At 37.3% G+C, this 27,003-nt stretch overlaps 1 protein-coding gene across 1 annotated transcript in view; it reads left to right on the top strand.

Moving 5' to 3' along the window:
* Hmcn1 (hemicentin 1) overlaps positions 1–27,003 on the top strand; it is a 432,339-nt gene that overhangs the window by 99,390 nt on the left and 305,946 nt on the right. Inside the window, exon 2 of the mRNA XM_042674344.1 lies at positions 23,174–23,244. Within this exon, the coding sequence (XP_042530278.1) occupies positions 23,174–23,244 (71 nt within the window). The remainder of the gene's footprint in view (positions 1–23,173; positions 23,245–27,003) is intronic.

A 27,003-nucleotide genomic window follows, 5' to 3' on the forward strand; every position in this document is an offset into this window, starting at 1 on the left:
TAGGTAGGGGATGTATCAACATTCTTAATCTTTGTCAAAGCCATTGGCAGGCAAATCTTTAGTAGTGTTTGGTCAGTTACTTAGGGGACAAAACCAAACAGCATATTGGTTGTGTTATGTTGGGTTTTGTGGTTTTACAGTTTAGGAAGTACAGACCTTGTTTAATATTCTGTTCTCAAAGTTTCCCTCCTATATGTGACCAGTGGTTTTCAAAAAGCATTTAGAAGAGACAAAAAGCATTGAGATTCCAAAACAAAGAAGTAACACCACAGTCTAATCAATCAGGAATTTTTTTGTTTCCACAACAACTAAACATTTAAAAATTATCTCTTTTGGGGGAAGATAGGAATTTATTTGAGTGTGGTTCAGGGTAAAGATCATAAGCTGCAAAATCAAGACAGATTCAGATTGAAATCTGAGCTGTGCTGTTCAATTGTAAGCAAAAGGCAACCATACAGCAGGACTGCACTGAGGAGCACACAGCAGAATAATTACATTGAATGTGCAGTGCCACCCACATGCGCACTAATACCCTCAGCATGCATGTGCATTGTATTTCTTAGTTCTTCCTACGAAGTTGCTAAATTCACATACAGTTAAGGCAGATGTATTTTGAGCCTACTCAATTAATATAGAAAATATTCAAGATGTCTGTGTAGAACTTGCAATTTGAATGCAGCAGCTTAAAGACATTAAAGACAAATTCACCGAGTATGACATCACAAGGACCATTTCTGAGGTTAAGTAAAACAGAAAGAATATTTTATGAGCTATGGAGACATTTTCAGTGAAGAGACAGCAGCCACATTCACAAAAGAAAACAGAAGAAATGGAAGCACATATTTCGTAACAGATTAAGAAGGCAAAAATATGTGAATGTATAACAGACATGTGTAATAGTACTAATTTTTATACATAGTCTGGATGGTATACAGAATAATTTTTTTTTTTTTTGGGTCGGCCGTGGGGCTTGAACTCTGGGCCTGGGCGCTGTCCCTCAGCTCTTCAGCTCAAGGTGAGCGCTCTACCACTTGAGCTACAGCGCCACTTCCGGTTTTCTGGTGGTTTATTGGAGATAGGACTCTCATGGTCTCTCCTTCCCAGGCTGGCTTTGAACCGTGATCCTCAGATCTCAGCCTCCTGAGTAGCTAGGATTACAGGCGTGAGCCACCAGCACCCGGCCAGAATAATTTTTTTAATGGAGAACATACTTTATTTTTAATCTTTTGAGATAAGGTCTTGTGGTGTCACCTAAGCTGGATTTACTAGCATGATCCTCCTTCATCAACTCCCAAGTGCTGAGATTACATTTGTGTCCTTCTGTGTCCATCTTAAATACATCTTATTTTCCAGTGGCTATAAAATGTTAACAGAAACAATCGAAATGTCTATTATAAGAAGGAAAATTGTGATGAAATAAAACTAGAAATGAATAATAATGGAAGAAAAAATAAAAACTTTATTACATTTAAAAATGTTTATGAAACTCTGATGTCAAAGAGGAAATTCAACCTAAAAGTTATTTTAAATCTATAAAATTAATGTAGTAAAAACAGCATTGTACAATCTATAGATAAGACATTTCCCAGAAGGAGAGTATACCTTTACTATTAAACTAGGAAGTTAAAAGAAAATGAACTTAACCTGTGCAAATCAAGCAAAGGCTTTTAAAAAGAAAACATAATAACATAAGTAAATGGTCGTGTGTGAGTGGCTCATGCTTATAATTCTAGTGATTCAAGAAACTGAAATCTGAAGGATCATACTATGAGTCTAGGCAAGGCAGAAAGTCCATGAGACTGTATCTCCAATATAACCAGCAAAAAGCAAGGCTGGAGGTGTGATTCTAATTGTAGAAGACTTGCTGAATGAGCAGGCAAGGGGAAGGCCCTGAATTCAAAGCTCAGTATCACCTCCTCCAAAAAAGCATAAGTAAATGAATTGGATACCAGATTAGTAGGGAAGTAGGAGTACTTTTGGGGGGTAAATTATTAGGTAATGATTTTAAAGATGTAGAGGGCATAAAGACTCAAAGTGAAAAGGGATAGTGGGAAAACCACTTCAGAATGCTTAGAAATGTAGACATACATAAAGATTAGTTTACAGAACTCAAAATGAGTAATTGGAAAAGTTGAATAAAGGAATTAAAATTTAAGATGGGACTTTTTCTAAAAGACTATATAAAGACATAGAAAATAAAAGTAAGTAAGTTAGCTTAAAAACAACAACAGTAAAACCCTTCTGGCTGGGCACTGGTGGCTTGCACCTATAATCCTAGCTACTCAGGAGACTAAGATTTGAGGATTGCAGTTCAGAGCCTGCCCGGGCAGCAAAGCTATGATACTCTTAACTCTAATTGTCCACCAAAAAGCCAGAAGTGGAGCTGTAACTCAAATGGTAGAGCACTAGCCTGGGCGGAAAAAGCTCAGGGACAGTGTTCAAGCACCAAGACTGGAACAAAACAATAATAACAACAATAACAATAATAACAACAACAACATCCTTCTGATGTTCTTTCCATTATGAAAAGAACAAGGCCCTGAAGAATGCACAAAGGAACTGTGCCAGCTACCTAAAAGCTTGGTAATGTCAAAGGCATTAAAACCCTTTAGTGACTAGGGCAAAGCAATTTACTGGGCTTTAAAATGATGGGAGCATGACATTGCCATCAAAATATAATAAAGAGAAACCAAAAGACTTACTTTATTTTATAACTCTAATAAAAATTACACCAGAACAAATACTTTATGTTATCCATATTTATGTTCATTCAAATAACTGCAAAACTCTCAAGAAAAATTTTGACCTACAATCTAGCCTACAATAAAATACATCAAAAAATGCAAGCATCCTAATTAAGTGTGTTCAGAAATAATTATTCAATGAGAGGAAACATTAACATTAAATCTTAGCAGAAGGACCTGTGATTATATTAATGTATGAAAAAGGCATTTAACAAATTTTAATGTTTATGCTTCATTCACTTACAAAGTATAGTAGGGTACAGGGGAATATTTTCTTAACCAAATTAGGGGTACATGTCCTTTAATCTCATTCCAATATTGATGTAACAGTAGAAACAGCAGCTGATTTATGAAACATGATGTTATCACCACAACTCTCTCTCTCTATATCATATGTTTTAAATACACACATATATATATATACACATATATATATATATATACACATACACACACACACACACACACACACACATATGATTGTTCGGGAGTGCAACTGGACAAGAGAAAGAAATGAGATATTAAACTAGGAAGCATATAATGGTATATAAGTTTATGTTGGTATATACAGAAGATACAAAGAAATCAGTAAATTACAGTCAGTAAAATAGTTCATTACAGTGGCAAAAGTAAAAATAAGTCAATACTTTAAAAATGTATATCATGATACAACCACTTAGAGAAAATCATGGAGGAAAAATTCCACAATAGGGATACAAAAGATAATATGCTTTCAGTAATTGTACCATGAAATGTGCAAATGTCTATATGGGGAAGAAAAGAAAATCCTTGAAAGAGTTGTAAAGTTTCCCAAAGAATGTTGCAATAATTAGAATAATACACCATGGAATATTTCAGCATCTTGTCAGTTTCTCTTAATTTATTCTACAAATTTAACATGACATCCAGAAAAACACCTTCAGGATATTTTTGGATCTACATAGATGGGTTGAAAGTTAATATGGAAAAATCTGGATGCATGATTGGCCAGGAAAATTCATCAAAAGGAGAGGAAAGATGTGGGATTAGCCCTACCAGATATTAAAACATGTTATTAAATCTCAGTTATTAAAACAGTTTGAGTCTGTACATGAAGGGAAGATTAACAGAACAGAATATAGAACACATGTGTGAATCATGGTAGCTTATAATATCCATGGGGGAAATTGATTTCTTTCAATAAACAATCATGCACCAAGCAGCCAGCTCTCTGGAAAAAAAAATCTATCTGAACACCAGTCCTTAGAATAATAGTTTTGAATGGATCATAAATACATATGTAAAACATAAGCCATAAAAGTACCAGAAGGCATGATGGAAAATTCTTTGTCATGTTATCATCAAAAATGCTTTCCTTACTATGATAAAAACCATGAACCGAAAGAAAGAAAATATTAAATTTTACTTACTACATAAAAAGAAACGGTTTCTTCAAGGCCAAATGTGCTATACAAAACATCAAACAAGTAGACTGTATTTCTTACAATATATATCACAAAAGTAATTTAATATATAAAGAAGCCCTTATAATTTGATAATACAAAATTAAGAGTCACATATAAAAATACATGAAGACTGTAGACGTGGATTTTATATAAAGAAAATGAAACAGACATGTTACTGTACTGTTAAGCAGCCCTTCTTTCTCTCTATTTCTTTTTTCTTTTTTTTTTTTTTTTGGGTCCAGTCGTGGGGCCTGAACTCTGGGCCTGGGCGCTGTCCCTCAGCTCTTCAGCTCAAGGCTAGCGCTCTACCACTTGAGCCACAGCGCCACTTCCGGCTTTTTTCTTTTTGCTTATGTGGTGCTGAGGAATCGAACCCAGGGCCTCAGGCATGCAAGGCAAGCGCTCTGCCACTGAGCCACCTTCCCAGCCCTCTCTCTCTATTTCTGTCTCATCAGCCTGCTTATTTCTATTGTAGCATTTATTCCAACCTGTTATTTTTTCTCTTTGTTGCTCATTTAATTGTTTCGTTCATGCCTGAGACTGTAAATGCCATAGGGAAAAGGGTTTTTCTGTCAAGTATCAGGTCTCAGTAATGTGCTATTCCAATCATTCTCCAGAAAAAAGAAAAATACCTTTTATAAACCCTCTTGAATCGCCTGTGTCAAACATCATCAACTTTTTAATGATAGGTGAAATTGAGATATATCGAATTGTATCTGCTTTTTGCTTTATTTTTCGGTGCTCTTTTTAATTTTAATTTTTAAATTTTTATTTTTCAGTGCTCTTGCTTGGCTTTTTCACTCAAGGCTAGTTCTCTACTAATTGAGCCACAACATTACTTCTGAGATAAGTCAGTTTTAAAAGAAGATATAGGACAAAGGAGAGGGTCACAATGCCTGATAGGAAATGCGCTCATTACCTTACTCATGTACCTGACCCCTCTATACAGCACCTTCACAATAAAATCAATGGAGAAAAGGACATACTTTCACAAAGTAATGTGAAGCATTTAATAGCAACACCAGACCCAGAGTGTGGTGATCTAATGAGGGGCTTACAGATAATTATTTCCTTTAAAAGTACCAGAAGAATGCTGTCACAAGAGAGATTTATTTATTTAATGTCAGTTTGCTTAAGGTTAGTGCTCTACCACTTGAGTCACAGCTTCACTTGTGGCTTTTTTGGTAGTTTATTAGAGATAAGAATCTCATACACTTTCCTATCTGGGCTGGCCTTGAACCGTGATCCTCAGATCTCAGCCTCCTGAGTAGCTAGGGGCACCTGGTAAGAGCTTAATTTTTTAAGAAACAGTTTTCCCCTTTGGCAGAGTGTATTACTTCATTGATAACTTCTTTTTTTCTTTTTTTTATTGCAAAGATACTGTACAGAGGGATTACATTGTTGGTGGGAGTATAAACTTGTTCAACCACTTTAGAAAGCAGTATAAGTTCCTCAAAAGACTATACATAGAGCTCCCCTATGACCCAGCAATCCCACTTTTGGGCATTTACCCAAATGACCACAAACAAGGCCATACTAAAGCTACCAGCACAACTGTGTTTATCACAGCATTATTCACCATAGCTAAGTTATGGAACCAACTCAGATCCCCATCAAGAGATGAATGGATCAAGAAAATGTGGTATATATATACCACATGGAATTCTATGCTTCCATTGATAACTTCTTTAGGGTTTTTAATAAATTTCAATTACTTAGAATTTTCTTCAAGTCTTTCATTTCTTCGACTTTTATTTCTTTCATTTCTTTGACATGATGAGCTTCATTGCATTCATTAGAAATAATACAAATGACTGATTTTTTAGGGTTATGAAATTGTTATATTTAAATGGTTAATAATACTTAGTATTTTATAGTTCTTAACTTTCAGACAGCCTATACGTTTCCAGTTTCTCCGGATACCAGCTCTTATTTCCTTGTTTACTTGAATATTCTCCTCTTTTAAAGTTGTGGTTTATGTGTCTGTGTCTTTATAAGTTTATTTGCATAATATATACATACATATCAATATGCATACATACATACATACATTCATTCATTCATACATACATACATTATGCTTGCCCTGTTTTGCAGGTTAAATTGCTGTGGTCACTGTTTTAAGTAGTTGATTTATAGGTATTGTTCAAAATGGTTGTCTATATATTTCTGTTACTTTCATGTCCCCATCATGATTCAGTGACAATCAGTGCCTAAGCTGCTGGAGATCGAAACCATCACAGTGGCTGTCATCCCAGCAATTGTAGTCTAACTTGCAAATAAATGAATATATATCCTTTTCTATTTAAATTTTGTAAAATGGCCTCCAAATTTAGTGTAGTTTAACACAACCAGCAGTTATTATTTGATAGTTTTTGTGAGTCAGGAATGTCCCAATGGCTTACTAAGTCCTCTGATTCCTGGCTGGCTTGTTAGAAGTCTGTAGAAAAGGTGCTGACTGGGTCTGTGGTTATCATAAAACTTGAGAAGAATCCACTTCCAAGTTCCTCATGTGGTGGTTGGCAGGACTGAGTTCCTCCTGAGCCTTGGGGGTAGCCTTGGCTACTGACAGGCTATTGGCCAGAGGTTATTCTTCATTCCTTGCCTTCTGGATCTCTAGGGCAATGGCTCACATGCCTGGTTTACATGCCTGGTTTCTATCAGAGGATGAGGAGGCAGGCAAGCCAGAAGCCATTGTTTCTTAGTAATCTGATTTGGATGGTGACATCCTCTCATTCTCATGGCAATAGAACTAGTCTACTCTCAAGGCGATAGGTTATAAGAGGTCATGGATTATAGGAAATGGGAATCATGGGAGACCACTTTAGAGGATGCCTACCACATTTGGCAAATATCCAGTAAATAGCTAAGGCACAATTCAGAGGAATAATCCCTAATTCAGGGAAATGAGTCTTTCAGGAGGCTTTCCTCCAAAGTCACAATCTAGATTCTATCTTAAAGAAGAGTCTGAGGTGTGTGTGTGTGTGTGTGTGTGTGTGTGTGTGTGTGTTTGTGTGTGTGTGTGTGTGTGTGTGTGTGTGTGTGTGTGACCAGAACCGATTCTTTTCTTTTGATTATCTTTACATAATTATACAAAGGAGGTGCCAGTCAACAAAGCTGTTTGTGAATATTATTTTTTTGGTAATTGTCACCCCTTTCAAGATTTTGTCACTTTGAAGATATTGATGAATATTAACATCTTGTCTTGTTAGGCTCTTAAGAGTTGACATCAAGGACAGTGATATTGTCATGTACTATTTCATATACTATTTTCATATAAAGTATTAATTAGCAATGCTAACATAAATATCTATTCTTGGTAAATGTTGCTTAAACTTCAATCTCATTTGAGTATTAGTATTTGTGTCATAACAGTGGGAATGAAAGTTTTGAAATATTTCATCATCCAACTTCAAATTTGGAATTATGACTCCATGTCACACTGGGAAATGCAGTTTCATGAAGGCAAGAAGATAGAGTTTTAGTATTCGAAAAACATGTAAGAAAATTATCTGATTTTGACTTTTTCATTTTGTGTTAGGTGAAAATACAGCCCCCTCTCTCAAAGGCATGATTTAATAAGAATGACATTCATCTACCTCTTTTCTGAGATAGAAATTCAAATTCATCAGAAGGTTAAGCTCCAAGACAGATCTGAGGCCAGGAAGCTGAGGATCCTGGTTCCGAGTCAGCACAGACAAACAAAACTGAGAGACTCTTATCTCCAATTAACTACCAAAAAGCTGGAAGTGTAGCCATGGCTCAAGTAGTAGAGCACTGCCATCAGCAAAAAAGCTAATGGACAGCCTGGCACAAGTGTCTCACACCTGTAATCCTAGCTACTCAGGAGGCTGAGATCTGATGTGGTTCAAAGCCAGCCAGGCAGAAAAGATTGTGAAACTCTTATCTCCCATAAATCACCAGAAAACCTAAAGGGGCACTGTGGCTGAAGTGGTAGAGCATTGGCCTTGAGCTGAAGAGCTGAGGGACAGCGCCCAGGCCCAGAGTTCAAGCCCCATGAACAACAACAACAACAACAAAAGCTAATGGGCAGTGCCCAGGCCCTAATGAAACCTCAGTACTGGTGCACAGGAATACACACACACACACACACACGCACACACACAAACACACACACACCACACACACCACACAAACACACACACACCACACACACAAAGAAATTTAAATTCATTAAATTAGGTAGAGATAGGCATGTGAATCTATTGTCTCTAAACTCCTAGATTAAGATTTTCCTCCTCTTTTAGTAGACAGTCATTCACCAATGGCAATCCCTAGCATAATGTGCTTGCTAAGAAGATGACTTGCAGTAACAGCAGCTTCAGCAGCCCTGCTCATATTTACTGCATGCTTTGGCCACCCCAACCATCACATCCTCCCCCCCCCCCCCGCCCCCGCCACGATCCACATTAAGTTCTCATTACAATGCTATTGTTTATGACTGTCATCCTCACTTTATAAATGAGGAAACAATGCCAGAGATTAAGGAGCCTGCCAGTAATTTAAAGCAAAACTAGTATATGTCAAAGCCTTGATTCCAACTCAAGTAATTTGGATTCCAGTACTAGAGCTCTTAATTTAAAGAACAGCCTGCTGTATTTTAGATATGAGACCTTTGTCCGTTATATGGCTAGTGAAGATCTTCTCCCAATCCATGGGCTTTCTATTGATCTTGCTAGCTATGTCCTTTGCCATACAGGAGCTCTGCAATTTCATGCAATCCCATTTGTCCAACCTTTCTTTGATTTGTTGTGTTTCTGAGTCTCTTTTAAGAAAATTTCGGCCTGTGCCAAGGAGACCTAGGCCTGTAATGTTTTCAGAGTGTCTGCTTTGACTCCGAGGTCTTTGATCCATTTGGAGTTGATTCTGGTGCAGGGTGATATATAAGGATCTAGCTTTAGTTTTCTACAAGTGATTATCCAATTTTGCCAGCACCATTTACTGAAGAGGCTGTCTTTCTTCCATTCTATTTTTTTAGCTCCCTTATTGAAAGAAGGATGGCCAATAGACACATGCAGAAATGCTCAACCTCCCTAGCCATAAAAGAAATGCAAATCAAAACAACATTGAGATATCACCTCACCCCAGTTAGAATGGCTAGAATCAAGAACTCTAGTAACAACAGATGCTGGAGGGGATGTGGACAGAAGGGAACTTTACTGCATTGTTGGTGGGAGTGTAAACTTGTTCAACCACTTTGGAAAGCAGTATGGAGGTTCCTCAAAAGATTCCACATAGAGTCCCCTATGATCCAGCAATCCCACTTTTAGGCATTTACCCAAATGATCACAAACAAGACCATACTGAAAGCTACCAGCTCAACTATGTTTATTGCAGCATTTTTTTTTTACCATAGCTAAGATACGGAACCAACCCAGATGTCCCTCAGTAGATGAATGGATCAAGAAAATGTGGTATATATACACAATGGAATTTGATGCCTCCATCAGAAAGAATGACATTGCCCCATTTGTTAGGAAATGGAAAGACTTGGAAAAAATTATATTAAGTGAAGTAAGCCAGGCCCAAAGAAACATAGGTCCTATGGTTTCCCTTGTTTGCAATAGCTAGTATATGTCTGAGTCAAGCAGAAAAGATCAGATAAGTTGATGTTAAGCAAAATGAAACCTGAGTTAAGGACTCAAATGTTTTCTCTTTCTTGCTATTGTGTCTAACATATTTATAAGATATCTCTTTGTTGCTTTGTATGTCCCTCCCACATGGTATAACTCCTGCTTTCACTGTATTTGATGTTGGTATAATTTGTGGAAGGAAGGGAAAAACCAAATTGTTTAAATAGGGATACAGGTGGATAACCATTGCACCAATGAGGTGTACAAGATGTTATGTCGAAAATGAACTTTACAACTTTGGCGCGAGGGTGGAGGGGGAGATGGGAAGGGATGGTAAGGGGAAACCAAGGAGGAGGCAACAATGCTTGATAAGAAATGTACTCATTATCTTGCCCATGTAATTGTAACCCCTCTTTATGGTATTTTCACAATAAAAAACAGAACAAAACAGCATTCTTCTCAGATCAAGTATTTAGTCAGTGTTGGCCACGTGGCAGAATAGTTCCAAAATAGTATGCCAGTTTTCCTCTAGGTTTTGTAGATTTTCTAGAGGAGTCTTGACTAGCAGCAGTCTAAGCAATATTATTTAGTTTGATTGGGAACTTTTTGACCTGGCCAACTCTTGCTTTCAGTTGTCTCTGCAAATTATTATTAATGGATGCTGGAAGACCCATTCTACTTATTGTGTGTTAGTTTGAATAGAGATTGTATAATAAAGAAAAAAAAACCTCTACCTGTTGCAGTTCAGGTTTTACAGAGGTTTGATGCAATCAATTAACAGGGATGTTGTTCGGCATGAAGGAGAGAAGTGTGGGAACTTGTGGGTTGGTGTGAGTTGGTAACAGGGGAGTATTGATTACTGTGGCATGAGAGAATGCCTCATGTCTTTTATTTCTCCTTTATGTTTTGGGCACACTTCAACCCCTTGGTGTGGATGGAGACACATAGGGCTCTCTTTGCAGTGTATCAATGTGTTATTGGTTTGTGGAAGGAGTGGATCGGGTGGCTCATTTGTGATAGTTCTTTCCATTACCAAGTACCAATATGATGTTTTGTCTTCAATTGACATGTCTTTGGAGATTACACTGGAACAAAAAGTTTACTGACTTTAAAGGGACAAGGGTAACTTCTAGATCTGGGATGCTTTTTTACTAACTCAGGTAAATAATATAAGTGGTTTTTATTAGGTGAAATATATAAATGTAAAATGAATACTCCCATTATTGACTGAGTTCCATGTTTAATATTTGGAATTATTCCAGATATTTCACAATTTAAGAAGCCTATGAATATGTTCCATGGGCCTTATTTATAATTATTTTCAATATTTCCTATTATTCTATGATGATAAGAAAATGAGACAAATCTCTATATGTAGAAATAAAGACTTCATTAACTTAGAGTGTGGAAGAAACAAAATCACTAATAGACCAAGAACCAAAAGTGGACTCTGGTTGGATTTCAGTGTTAAAAGTCTGAGCAGTGTTTCATTAAATATAAAGTAATCCTTCACATATTCAATAAAGACTAACAATAGGGCAATGACTTCCCAAAGACTTGTGTACTTAAAATGGATGAAAGCTTGCCAGTCAAGGGGCTCATGCCCCTAATTTTAGCTAGTAGGGAGCCTGATTTCACGGCTGTTGTCCAGTCAAGCAAGTAGTAAGACCGCATCTTTCTAAAAATTCTAGGTAGGATGGCACACCCTTCTTTCTACATACACAGGAAGAGTTAATAGGAGGTTCTAGGCCAGGATAGCCAGGGCAAAAATGCAAGATCCTACTTAAAAAATAATGACCCTATTTAAAAAATAATAGTCCAGTCAAAGACTATTTTGATTAGATTTTAAATACTTGAAATGTTTCACTCACAACTTTACAGGGTAACACTTCAAATAACTGATTTTCTTGTTATTTTGCCTAATCCTGAGAAAATATTTTCAGTGATTACCATAAGCAAATGAAGAGCCACATAAGCCAAACTTCACAAACCTATTCTCATGTTTAAGATCAAGTTGGGTATCTCCATTTCTTCTTAAATTGTACAGCAATACAACAATTTGAGCAATAAAAAATTAAAAGTACTCATTCTTTTATGTATTCCAAACATCAGTTGGTACTCTAGTGATAATGTTTTAGAATTTGCCCTTATGCATATATACCTTTGTAGAAAATTGCAATCAATGCCTACAATTCTGTTTTATATTTGATGTTATATGATAACCATTGGTGTGTGTTTCTACATGAATATTATTTGATATTATTACATGAATAATAATTAATCATTTCTGTATTATGATATTGTTTTATAACCTAATAGTGCCAATATATTTTTTATTGTCAGTAAATGGTAATGGAAATACATTTATCACAACTTTTTTTTTGTATGTGTGTCATTACTGGGGTTTTAACACAGGGCCTGGCAAGAGCTCAGATTTCTCCCATATGGATGGCATTCTACCACTTGAGCCATGCCCCCCCCAATTCTATCATTATGCTGGTTAAATGTATATAAGAACCTCTCAGTTTTATTTACTTGGGCTGGCTTGGAACTGGGATCCTCAGTTCTCAACCTTCTCAGTAGCTAGAATTGTAGGTGTGAACCATCAGCACCAGGCTTACAAATTACTTTTAAAATGTGTAATGCCTACAATACATGTAGCAATGATTTCACCAAAGTGATGACTGCATATAATCTTACTGACAGTATGAATGTTCTAGATTTATTGTGGCATTGGTTGAAATGATAACCCTTTAAAATTTTTTCTTTTTTACAAGATATATTTAAAATGCATCACAGTTTGCATTTTTAGTTTTTAGTTATCTTTAAGTAGTTGTACAAAGGGGTTTCAATTCATCATGTCAGTTTATATGTATAATGCATTTCTAATTTGAGTAAATGTGCTTTGCTCAGTCGCTTTTGTTTTTCTTTTATTCTTCAGTTTACCTAATGATTGTTTTTTTTTTCCCTTACAAATCTCAGAAATCTCTTCAGATTGCATATATTTTAATCTTTCTCAACTATTGGCAAAATACTGCACAAGTTGAATTTTTTACAGTTTTCTTTATTATGAAAGTGTTGTACAGGGAAGAGTTACAGTTAAGTTAGGTCTAAAATTGTATTTTATATATTAATTTTCATATACTCCTATCTATTAATATTCTCCCTTATAATTACTTATATTGCTTTGAGAACAGGAACATTGTTGTTCTAAAGACTGTATTTACAGGAGAGAGATGTGCATTCTAATTACATATACTAATTGATGTTTAGTTAAATACAATAGTTACATTTAACAGTATAATTCATTTAGACCTTTAAACTTTTAAATACAATCCTGTACTATGCACATTGTGTAGAGATACTTGTTTGTATGTAGATACTTGCATGGTTATTTGTGTTCTATCTAGCATTCTTGTTTTATCAATTTTTGATGCTTGTGATGTTTTCTATGTCTGTTTTCATGGGTATTTTCCATATGCTTTTCCATGAACAATATTGCTAAGTGTTTGATAACACCAACACCGAAGACACCCTATTTGTGATTGTAATTTAGATATATTAACTGTAATTTAAGAGAAATCATGCATTTTAACACTTATCTTTTTATGTAAATATAGCTTGTCTCTTCATTAAAATTATTTTATGCTTGTTGACAAGGAATACCACTGAACTCAATGTCCAGATCAGCGTGGAGCATTCATCCTTTAATTTATAGTATAGTAGGATTTCTTAATCTGTCTTGTATTTGTGTCTCCAGGACAGCTGTGAACACCATCTGGCCTCAGCCACAAAATACCATGTGTAATTTGGGTGAATCTGTACACCAGTTAAATGGTGCATTGATTTCACAAAGTAAAGATAGTGATTGGGGCTGGAGTTGTAGCTCAGTGATAAAGTACTTGCCTAGCATGTGAACAGCTCTAGATTTTGTCCCCAGTACAAAAAATAGTGTAAAAATTATGCCAATATTTGAAGCTGTATTTCAGAGAGTTGGAAGCAAAAAAGGATGCTATATGCTGAGGGCGTAGTCTGTTTAGGAATATCCCTAGGAACCTGGGTGTTTCTCAGGCAGGTGCAGACCTGTGCGAACACCAGAAGGTCCTTCACTGTGTAAGCTGCACATATACTTGGGCAGGGCTGCTTTGTGATAGTCTCCTTCCTGGGACCCTACACAGAAAACTGTAACCCCGCTCATGGTGTCTAATGAAGTTGAGCTATTTTCCCTCTTTTCATGCCCAATCCTTGATGTCCAGGCAGCCAGTAGGGATTTTAAACCTTAGCATTGAGGCATGCTTCTATTGGACATACCTCCTCTTGAATGGAACCTTTGACCTATGGAGCTGCCAACTTTGGTGGTGGTGGGGGGTGTTGAGGGGGGATTGGTGGGGGGAGCTACCTCCATGCCCCGTTCAAAGATGTGGCCAGGACTTGGATGCCTTGGATATCTCTCCCTCTCCCCGCTCTCCTCTCCCCTCTCCTCTTTCCTCTCTCCTCTCTGCTCCCTACATTTAGGTCTTTTGCATCAGGGACAGATTATTGGTTTGGGTCTTGGGAATGTGCAGGTGGGAGGAGAGCTGCTGTGAATATGTCCTCTAGGGTGATAAAAAGGCAGGATCTTGGACGAGCCAAGGGTCCAAATCTCCTTGTGTACATTTTAGTGTCCTACTGACCTTTACCTACCAAGCACAAGCCCAAAGGAAGGCATTCTTTAATAGAGTGTGCACAAAGCACTAAACTCTTTTAAGTCAGGGCCCTGTTGAGAGCAAAACCTTGTGCAACTGCACTGGTCATAAATCCTTTCAGCATACCCAGAACATACCCGATGTTTTTGAGTCCTGGTGAGGACTCTTCCTAAGGTTTTTGTTTGCTCTTGCTTTTTCCTGACAATTTGAACCATCTTTCTATGCCTGCTTGCTGAAAGAATGAGCGCAAGCATTTAGAGAAAACCATACACATCACAAACACATGTCCATCATATTTATTTTTTTTTCAGCACGTCTCTCCCATATTTTCACAAATAAAATGCTTACTTCACAACTATGGCTTTGGATCACTGATGGTGTTTTCTCTGGAAACAGGATCAAAGGCTGCATACATTTGTTTGGTTGTTGTAGAAACATCCTGGAGTCAAGCCTATTCTCCTAGCATGTGGAAATCTCAACAGTATTAGATTCTTTCCGAAGGACTTGCAAATATATATTTTCTTCTCCATTAACATTTATCTTTCCCCTTTTATAAGTTTCCTTTTACTTTCTCCCAGATGAGTAGGTTTATTTGGAAAAAAACCCATTAAAATTGTTTCAAAGAACAATTAAAACTTTGAAATGAGCTCTCATATTTAACTCATATATATATGAATATTATATATATATATATATATATTTCTGGGGCTTAGACTCAGGGCCTGGGTGCTATTCCTAAGCTTATTTTGCTCAAAGCTAGAACTATACCACTTGAACCGCAACTCCACTTCTGGCTTCTTTTGATAGTTTATTGGAGATAAAAATCTCATGAACTTTCCTGCTCAAGCTGGCTTTGAACTGTGATCCTTAGATGTTAAACCTCTCTGGAATAGCTAAGATTACAGGCATGAGCCACTGGTGTCCAGCTAAAACAAATTTCTTTTTAAGAATATCATACTTTAAAAATTATTGAATGTGGTATTTATTTTATTTTTGTTTGCTTTCAGAATATTTTGATCACATTTGAAAAGTTATTAAATCGTACCATATAGGCTATGCTAAAACACATGTTCTTTTTGCTCATGGCTAGTGTAATTTTAGTTACTCTGGAAGCTGAGTTCTAAGGATCATTATTTGAAGCCAGCCTGGAGAGACAACTCTGAGAGACTCTTTTCTCCAATTAACTGGCAAAATGCCAGACTGGATGTGTGGCTCAAGTGGTAAAATGCAAAAGTCCTGAGAGCCCTTGGCCTTAAGTTTGAGCCCTGGTACAGACACACACACACACACACACACAATATGATATGATCTGAGAGATACATACTATGTACACACATACACACATATATGTATATATATATATACACATATATGTTTTCTCTAATTATATCTTATGAATATATGAGCAAATATATTGATGTCTGAAATGCCATTTTATGTCTAAGGTTACATGGAAATTTGAGAGTCTGAATTTTGTTAGTCTTTACAAACAAGTTTCAGAGCTGTTTTTGCAAAAGCTTGCTGCTGCCCTGGCCCAGGTCCAATGTAAGCAATGATATCCTAGTGTGTATACCACATTGCCCCGTGTCCATTATTAAAGCATTCTTCTTTGCTTCCTGTCCTGAAGAGTCGTGTAACATTGCTGAATTCATGTTCACCATTCTTTCTGTATCCTGTTCAGCAGTCCTGAGGTGAAACAATCTGTGCACTGTGTGTATACTCTGCAACTCTGTAAGAGGCATGGATTGAAGGTCCTCATAGAACTCACTGGTAAAGGGATAATCTTGTGTAGTGGGGCAGAGTGCTATTTAGTCAGTATTAGATAGCCTGTATTCATGAATTCAACTCTGATACCACTTTTACTTAAAACACTAACTATATTACTTCATTGCCAAAATAAGCATTACAGACCTCTCTCTCAATGATCCTCAGAATTACCTGCTCTGATGAGAGGAGGAGGAGTGTGCTTAATTAAGGGAGTCCTGAAATATACTTGGCCTTTGCTTAACTCACAGTCAGGAATCCATTCTGCTTTTGCCAATTGGATGCAGAGCATTGGAACTGAGTGAGGCTTGAGAAATTGGGAAAGTGTGTGGAAGTTTAAATCAAAAACCGTGGAAGCAAATAGAATGGTGGCTCCATGTTCTGTACCATCCTGTAATAGGAAATATAAATCATTACTTTCTATTCAGAAAGCACCTTGAGTGTTTTGAATATGTGTAGTTTAGATTAGAATCTCTGCACACAAAAGGCATTAGAAGTGATTTGTGTTAAAGGGGCTGAGAGTAGAAATTTTAGAAAGTGGAACATGCTCTGTTTCTGCTCATGAAAGGGATCTTGGCCCAGAATCTCTTTGTTCCTTTGTTAGCTTCTGTTAATCAGGTGCTCTTTTCAATCCCTTCTCATATCTGGTCCCTTCCCCGTGTATTTCCCTCGAGCTTAGGTTGTCTCTGTCTCACCTTCACACAGAAAATTTATTTCCTTTCTGTCTTTGTCATTTAGCCCTGCTCGGATGCTAAGTTAAACTGTGTGTAACTTTGTAGCTTACTAATTTTTAAAGATTGTAATGATTTCAACCTTAATTATATGTGGAAGGCCCTGTGATGCCTGTATTTCTTCGATTCTTCTATGACACCTTGCTGGGGAAGGTGACTCAGTGGTAGAGCGCTTGCCTTGCATGCATGAGGCCCTGGGTTTGATTCCTAAGCACCACATAAACGGAAGAAGCTGGAAGTGGTGCTGTGGCTCAAAATGGTAGAGTTCTAGCCTTGAGCTGAAGAGCTCAGGGACAGTGCCCAGGCCCAGAATTCAGGCCCCATGGCCGACCAAAAAAAAAGCAATACCTGTTTGTGCAAAGTGAAAATCCTGTTACAATTACTATACACTTAAAAAAAGCGAATGCAAGACAGTAACACGGTCACTGTTGGGGGCAGGGGTAGCAGCTGGAGGAAAGAGATGGCAAGGGTGAATACAGGTGATATAGTCCAAGTGCTTTGCGTGCATATATAAAGCTAGAGCATGGAAACTAGTTGAAATTGTTAAACGAAGTGAGCATAAGTGAGGCTGATAGAAGGGAGAGGCTAATGGGGATACATTGTAGGCGTGTATAGAAATGTCACAATGAAACTCTCCTTGTATAACTAGCGAATACTTTAAAAAAGAAGAAACATTATGAATACTGTTATCACATTGTGCAGATCCCCCAGAAGGCAGAAGTGAGTCGTTTTCTTATTATCAAGAAACTTACTTTATATAAAATGGGAAAACTTTGAAAGGAGCAGAAATCTGTTCATGGAAAGGAAAAAGGAAGTGTGGAGCTAGATATTGATCTTGCCAAGGGAAGCAATGAAAGAAAATACTACATTGTGCATTTTGTTGTTCAAGTACAACCCAGCCACCGAGATTAAGAGAACAATGGCTTGGATACTGGAAATAATTCCAACCCCTTTGATAAATTCCTAGGAAACAGGAAATAACAGAATTATTGAAAAGAGGAAGGACCTCCTTAGAGTCTCAGACACTATTTTTTTAAAATCAAAATTGGTCTTCTTGGGCACAACATACATTTTTATTAATACGTGGTACTTCAGTGTTTGTTTTTTTTAAAGTAAGCTATATGTAGAAATCGCACCGTTAATTACTTGTATCAATGATTTTTTTAAAAGAACAAAACATTTTGGTTACATGGGACACTGAGGAGTTTCACGTGACTAATATGTATTATTGTTCTATAGCATGGTCTTCAGCTGCAGAATGGGGGGGTCCTTGATGTGGGGAGGGTAAAGTGCAAGAAGTAAAGGTTAACCCCAAATGCCTGGCTTAACTTTTCTTTTTTTCCCCCCTCTTCAAATATTGCTGAAATTCTTTTTATTTAAATAAGTTTTTAATTGTGAAAATACTGCACAGAGGGGTTACAATGACATGAGCAAGGTAATGAGTACATTTCTTATCCAGCATTGTTGCCTCCTCCTCCAAGCCCTTTCATCTACCAGGTGCCAACAGACAGGGGGAGAGTCATACAAGCAGGACAACAGTGGGTCATGTTGCAGGTACCTGGTACTGTGGACCTGTAAGGCAGTGTGGACAGGAAAGAGCGAAGGAGAGTGTATATGGCTGAAACACTTTATGTACATAGGTGAAAATGGAGAAGTGAAGAGATTTATTTGGGAAGAGATTTGTTTGGAAAATGGGGAGAAAGGAGAGTGAGGGAGTCATGGGTCTCATCGAGGTACACTGTATAATGGAGGTGTCAAAATGAACCCCTTCGTGCAACTAATGGAGGGTAATATGACTACTTAATATAAAAGGCTGGTTGTCTCTCTTTTAGCCTAGGCTTCTATTGTTTGGATCACCGATCTTTCTACCTGCTTCAGTGAGGGAGTTATGAAGCTCCAAGGGGACCAGCATATGTTAAAGACAATTGTGAATTAGAAATGGATGTGCAATCATGGATATGTATAGATGATCATTGATTTGACTGCATACGGAATAACATTATGGATATGTTGTACAGAATTGAAGAATAAACTGATATGAATAAGGCATTTATGTTCTCTAATTTGCAATCCACAACTTTTTTTTAGTATATATGTTTTATTGTAAAGATACTGTACAGAGGGGTTACACTTACATGAATAAGGTAATGAGTACATTTCCTATTGAGTATTGTTACCTCTTCCTTTGTTTTCCCCCTACAATCCTTCCCTCCCCATGCAATCCCAAACTTTCACTTCATTTTTCCAACTCTTACTTAACAAATGTTTTGTTTTTCCTTTGTGTGGTGGGACAAGGCCTTGAGACAAGGTCTTGCTCTGTAGCCCAGGCCACACTTGCATTTACACGTATGTTTTCTTCTCTCCTTCCCAAGATTGTTAAGATGTTGCGGGCGAGTGCATGTTTACCATTGTCATGTGATCAAGGGCAATCATGTGTAGGAGTTCCACACATGTTTAAAAATAGATTTGATTTGAGATGGAATTCTCTGGAGAGAAGTTTGTTCTACAAGGTTTCTTTGTGTTCAATTAGAGCATTTACTAGGCAAGAGGGATCATTTGCTTTGGTGTAACTCAAGAACATAGCCAGGCATGTGGTAATAAGGACTTGTGCTGTGTACATCAGATGAGGGGCTCTGACCATGACCTTTTTCCTGCTTGCCTCAGGGCTAAAGGAGGAGGAAATTAGTAGTGATATAATTATCCAGAGAATGCAGATCTGAGGGGGGGAAAATATTGTGAGCTGTCTAGGTTGCTCTGTGTAGAAAAAGTTAGATGAGTTTATCTCTTTTTTCACCACCGAAGCTTTTCAACATTCTTTTCTCTGGAGCTTTTGGTCTTGTTGGTAGGATAAGAGGACTAAGCTGCATGACCTTCAATTTACCTTCTAGCTGTTTTAGTCTGTGTGGAGAGTGATGGTTGTCTTAGTTTGTATTTGGGGTGTGGCTTTGTTTTTAATACATGTATAAAAACTATAACAAACTCGGTGGAGACGCTGTGTGCATTCTGTTACCTAGCATGAGCTAGTTAACCTGCTTGCCAGGTAGACAATACTATCCAGACAATATTCAAGCAAGTTAGAAGCTGAACACTGGTGATTCTCACCTCTGATCCTAGCTACTTAGGAGGCTGGGTCAGCCCAGGCAGAAATGTCTGTAATACTCTTACCTCTAATTAACCACCAGATAGCTAGAAGCAGAGATGTGGTTCAAATGGTAGAGTGCCAGCTTTGAACAAAAAGGCTGAGCAATAGTAGGAGGCCCTGAGTTAAAGCTCCTGTGCTAGCACATACATAGCACAAAATGCAAGATAAGAGCAAAGCATGCAAGGAGATAAGATGTAATGCAGTGCTTTACACTGAGAAGTACAGAAACCGATGAAGACAAAGGAGAAAGGCCACGAAGATGATATAATGCAATAATTTGATCCTAAGAGGTGTTAACTAAGCCTGAAGTTTGATATCTAGATGACAGAGCTTGAATTGCCTGAGCATTCTCATTTAATGATGATGATGATTATGATGATGATGATGATGATGATTTTTTCCGTTGTACAAAGGACTTGCCATTTAGCAAAGCAGTTTATGAATGGAGTATATCTTGATCAGTATCACCCCTTTCAATGTTCTTCCCTGTCCCTTATCATTCCGTCCTTCCTTCTTTTTAATTTTGTAAGGTATATATTGGATTCCTGTCTGAATTTTCTCCCTTTTCTCTTCTTCATTTGTTTTCCCCTTTTCTCTTGACCCCACCCTGTCCCTTTCAAATACCTGCTTTGTGATGTTTTATTTTGCTGATCTTGGATTTTTGTCTTTGTAAGAAATTACCCTATTTGAGATCTCCCTCGCATCTACCACATTATAAGAGATGGAGGCCCATGTCCATGAGTGGACAAAGGTGTACCTGCTAAATGTCATCAATGACTTTGGCAGGGAATAAACTATCATGAGGGAAAGGAAAAGAGGAGAAAAACTGGCTCCAGGCTCTGTGAAGGAAGAGAAAGACTGTAATGGAAATAAATAGTTTTATCATTCAGGTTTTCTAAATTGGAGAGGTAGCTTACAGCTGGAGGGATAGGGCTACTTGGCAAGCTGGAGCTTCTGAGAATTGCTCATAACTGATAAAAAGATTTATCTCAGCTGTCCAGTGTGGTTTCAAAACGTTTATTAACGAGCTTTAGGAGAAACTTCTTATCTTTGTTGAAAACAGGTATATATTTTAGATGACAGAAGTCTAATCAAGTTTCTTATTTTAAAAACAAGCCTTGAAATTCACTTTTGAAGAAAGGAATGCACCTGGAGATTTGTTTTTATTGTTAGATTCTTGTACTTCTGCACTCTGAATCCTTATGTTTTTCCTTACTGTTCTTAGTTGAATTTTCCAATTCTAGGATTTTTTTTTTTTTTCAGTATTAAACCATGTAGGAACATCAAAGTTTGTCTTGACAATACTGCTGACAATTTCTAGGTCAGGGCATTCACTGTCTGGTGTACTTGTCACTGGATTTGAATTCCTTTGCACAATGAGCCTTTGTTTAGTCTTGAGGGACCAGGACCCTCCCGTTTTCCATATACTTGGGACATAGTCATGACTGTTGCGCTTTGTGTGGAGTGCTCATATGAGCACTCTCGCTGGATTTGTCCAATCATCTCTCCATCCCGCTGCAAACTGCAGAGGGTCTAATCCATAGTGAAGGACTGAGTTTTCTTTCCCCTCATGTAACATAAAAAACCCATTAGTGGTGAGGGACAAATGATGCCTCCTGTTTAGTTTACCTCATTAATTATGGAAGCCTTAAAGGCTGCTTTTGCCTCATTTGTAGCAGGTCATAGCAGGCCTGGGTAGTTAGTTCTTATTCTTTGAAGCTAGAAAAAATCTTTTAAACCTCCTTTGTAAAAACTAAATGCTAAAAAAAAAAATAAAATAAAAACTAAATGCTAAGTATAATTTTATGTGGCACTTACACATTATAGATTTAAATGCTGTCTAGTTTACCTCAAGAACCCAAAATAAATAACTTTTCATTCACCAGAGGAATTTAAATGGTATGTGTGTACAGATGATAACCAGATGAAGTTTAGTACCAGTACTCACATATATGGATGCTTTCTGGGTTTAAGTATCTATTATCTGTTTATCGTTGTTGTATTATTATTTGCAGTAATGAGGCTTAGAGTGTTATGTTTTTGAATACTCTACCACTTGATCCACACTTTGTCTTTTTGGCTTTCAATTTGTCTTTGAGTTAGGATCTCCTACTAACTTTTGCTGGGGCTAGCTGCAAAAATTCTTTCCCTTGCCGCTTGAGTAACAGGAATCACAAGTGTGTATCACAATGCCTGGCCTGCCAATTTATCTATTTTAAAAGTTGATTTTCAAAAAGGAAAATAAGCTTTATGAATTGAAAATTTTACTATAGATATACTATATCCTACCAAAAATGTGTGTGTGTGTGTGTGTGTGTGTGTGTGTGTGTGTGTGTGTGTGTGTGTGTGTGTGTGTGTGTGCTTACGCATGCGCTCACATAACTTTACCCAAAATAATTTCTAGGCTTCTCTTCTTCTGAGTAAAATCATAAACTCTGGACGTGTCAGTAGCTGCACTGTGTTCTTATTTGAAGCAGTAGCTTGTGCTGTGCCTCAGAGAAGCGAGGAGGGTTGTATTCTGGCCTTTGGGAAAGAAGGGATGGGAACTAGTTCTTTCATGTGAATGTTCTTGTATCTGTGTTCTTCCAAGTTCTTAAGCCCTATTGGATGGGCAGTGAATGATCACTCTTGGGTTTAGCATTAAACAGTGTGTTTTGAGATAATCTAGCTTTATAGAGAAGTTGCAGATGAATTTATATTTTCTCATGGAGGAAACAGAATGAGTTAATGAAATATGAGTCCTTCATATTCTAGTAACAAGGTACTTGCTTAATAAATGTATATTGACTGCAAGCAAGAAAGAATTGGAATTGGGGTTTTGTGGTTCTTTGTCTTACGACATTTGTGACATTTTTTACTTCCTCTGTCATTTGCAGATGTGAGAATTTCATTCTTTTAAGTCTGCATAATTTACCATAAGTTATAAGCTATTCTTTAGAGAAAGAATCTTTGGTATTTTTCTGTTACTAATCAGTACTAATGTGGTACATGGTGTGAAATTTATGAACTAAAATGTTTCATACCCTTTAGTGCTATGTATTGATGGATGCCACTTTTTATCTTCACAGAGATTGGACCAGTGACAATTACCACAGATCCCAAGAAATTTCAGTATGAACTCAGAGAGCTGTATGTTCAGGTGAGCACTTGCTCTTCATTTTCTTTTTGGGGAATGGAAAACCATGAACCTTTGACTTTTCTCAGATTTTTTTCAAATCTGAAAGGAGCATTTTTTTTTTTTTGGATGCTGGTCCTGGGGCTTGAACTCAGGGCCTAGATGCTGTCCCTGAGCTTTTTTGCTCAAGGCTTGAACTCTACCACTTGAGCCACGGTTCCACTTCTGAGTTTTTGGAGATAAGTCTCATGGAATTTCCTAAATGGGCTGGCTTCAAATCATGATCCTAAGCTCTCAGTCTCTTGAGTAACTAGGAGTACAAGAAGCAAATTTTTTGTATGTTTTTTAATTGTAAGAATGCTGCACAAAGGGGTTACAGTTACATGAGCAAGGAAATGAGTACATTTCCTATTGAGCATTGTTGCCTCCTCCTTTGTTTTTCCCCTACCATCCCTTCCCTCCCATCTCTACAACTACACCTCGCCCCCTGCCTAAATTGTGAAGTTTACTTTTTGATATAGCGTCTTGTACATCTCATTGTTGCAATGGGTTAACCTGTATCCCTATTTAAACAATTTGTTTAGCATCATCTTATATAGTCATATGTTCATAGCTTTTGACCTTTTCTGCTTGTCCTACACATGTACTAGTTATTGAAATAAGGGAAACATGGGACCTATGTTTATTTGGGCCTGGCTTACTTCACTTAATATAATTTTTTCCAAGTCTTTCCATTTCCTAACAAATGGGGTGATGCCATGCTTTCTGATGGAGGCATAGAATCCCATTGTGTGTGTGTGTGTGTGTGTGTGTGTGTGTGTGTGTGTGTGTGTGTATACCACATTTTCTTGATCCATTCATCTACTGAGGGGGCATCTGAGGTGGTTCCATATCTTAGCTATGGTAAATAATGCTGCGATAAACATAGTTGTGCTGGTAGCCTTAGTATAGCCTTGTTTGTGATCCAAATGATCCAAATGACCCAAAGTGGGATTACTGGGTCATAGGGGAGCTCTATGTGGAGTCTTTTGAGGAACCTCCATACTGAAAAAGAAGCAAATTTTAAGGGATCTAATAGATGCCATTTCCTTTTCTTACTTGAGTACAAAATGAGTTAAACAACAGTATGGAATAAGATGGACTGAGTTGAAAATATCACCTTCACTTATGTAGTGGCTGTGACTAGTTTTTGTGTAACTATAGAGTTGAGTATTGTGTCTGAGATTATTTGATGCTTTTACAGCTTATTGAGACCTTCTCTAAATGAGTTCCTTTTACTTAGAGACACAAGAAATGACTACTTATCCTCCATCTAGTACCAATAGCGTAACCACAGCAATTTTACATCTCTGTCCATCAATTGACAGGTAAATAACCATGGAATATGCATTTGGTCTTTCTCAAACGTATAGGCAAAAGGCCCTCCATGTTCATCTCTGAACGTATCTGCCTAATGCCATTTTCTTTTACGTGTGCAAAGATTCCTCTTGTGGCCGAGTGACCTGAGAACTCCTTCCCTTCTAGTCCTATTTAGTACCACTGTCTTCCCTGGATTGTGTCTCATGGCACATTCCTCCTCCTATTTGTGTCCTTATCTATCTTCTCATAGAGACTTTGTACTTGTTCTTACTGCACAGGGAATTCCTGTCCTTCAGCTCATATTCCTATATGTCCTCTCCTGACCTTGAAGAAAGGCTGTACTCAGATTCTCATCCTGAATACCATTTCATCCTGCCTTGTCCTCTAGCTAGCTCATACTCACTAATTCTCTCTTTTATGGAGTTTTTACATTCTAGGTCTGTGTTTGACTTCGTAAATCATTTAATTCTCTAGTAAAACATGCTACATGCCTGACATGTAGCATATGTCATGAATGGATGAATGAATGAATATTCCAGAACATTTAATTTAGCAGATGTCAAAGCAGAGTTTGATGTGTATTATGTTTTTTGAGATGGTTTGATTCAGACGTGTGTATAGAATGAGTATAATTGGGACATGGCATGTGAAATCCAAAGTTTGGTATCCTTGGTATGCATTCACGATGGATTCTGTTTTGGCCACATAGCTCGCTCTAAATTCTCTACTGGATTGAGTTAAATTTAATAAGTAGGTAAATGGATTTACATAATTTTTTCTTGACTATTACGATTCTGTTTTCCTGAAATTTTTTTGCTTATCTTTTTTCATGAAGAAGTTTCCATTTCTTTCCTCAAAGAGTATATCATTCTTTTTCTGGTACTATCTTACTACTTATTCACTATTTACTCTGCTTCTTTGGTATGACAAATTCTTGTTATGCTGAATGTTCAGATTCTCTGAAAATAAAAATGTAGGAATTATAGAAATGATATGGTAAAATTCATTATGGAACTTATTTTGTAGTTGTTCAAATCTTTACCTCTGTTTTCCTGTGAATTCCTGAGGACAAAATCCTTATAGCTCCCATGTTCCCTGCTCTCCATTTGGAGATGAACGAGCTGGTGCCTTTATTAGAGTATACTTTAGCTATTAATAAGTCATGTTCCTTGAGGTGGCTTCTTTAAAAAATGTACATTAACAGTAAAACTATATCAAATACAATTTTGACTTCACTTAATGGTACAAAAGACAGTTTTCACAAACTTAATTATTAGTTTTCATTACACAGTAGAGATTCAGAAGGGCAAAGTAATGGAGATTTTTAATGGAAGGAATGTTAGGAAGGCGTCCATTAAATTCATTCTATCTTTGGTCTCTGTGAGAAGTCAGCTGGAGTATGTTCTTGAGCATCTGAACAGACTGAAAAATAGTTCCCTTCTGAGTAAGACCTGGCACCATGCTTTCTGATTTCCTGCCTTCTCTTTCTTCATTGGGAAAAATCTTCAGGGAGAGCCTCTTGTCTCTGCTCTTGTCTCCAGACTGAATCCTTCTCCTCCAACTGTTCTTCAAAGGTTCTTCCCCACTTCCTTCTGGTATTGCATCATCGGACACAGTCGTATAATTTTACTTCCGTTACAAAAATAATCTTTTCCCCATGGTATTGAAGTCATGTTTGTTTCTCTGGAGGATTCCTCTGGCCAAGCTATATGTTGTTGTTATTTCGTTGTTGTTTTGTTTTTATTATTGTTAAGAGGTCCAACAAGGGCTTAATCACAACATCCTGCTGGGGAAAATCAAATACTTTTTTTTCCCCCTTTCAGTCAGCATCGAACACTGAATGAGTACCACTGTTGGGTGCACTGAGAATACCATGCAAGTGGTTTTACTTTCTTTTTTGGGGCTTTGATCTTGTGGTTTGAACTCAAAGCCTGGGTCATGTCCCTGAGCATTTTTGCTCAAGGGTAGTGCTCTAACTAGTTGAACCTCAGCTCTACTTCAGGCATTTTTTGGAGGTTAATTGGGGATGAGTTTCATAGACTTTCTTGTCTGGGCTGGCATTGAACCATGATCCTCAGATCTCAGCATCCTGAGTATCTAGGGTTACTTTTCTTATAGAGACATGGAATTAAGGAAATCTAGTTTTCCAATTTTTTTCAAAAAACAGTACACATAAATCATTAAATTTATTACATTAATTTTACATTCTTTTATCCTCTTTCATCTGGAACACAGAGAAGTAACTTGAAAGGCAAATGAACTTTCTCTCTAGGGAAAAGTAGAAAAAGACAAATGACTACAAATGGTATTCAAATCACACAGAGCTTTGGGATTTAATATGCTTGTAAATATGCAAAGCAAAGTCCTACCTCGGGTCACATTCTTTATAAGAAACTATAAAGCTTTCTGGCTTTTAGAAAATGG

This window comes from Dipodomys spectabilis, unplaced genomic scaffold (assembly GCF_019054845.1).
Source record: "Dipodomys spectabilis isolate Male_0828 unplaced genomic scaffold, ASM1905484v1 ptg000019l, whole genome shotgun sequence".
Taxonomy (NCBI): domain Eukaryota; kingdom Metazoa; phylum Chordata; class Mammalia; order Rodentia; family Heteromyidae; genus Dipodomys; species Dipodomys spectabilis.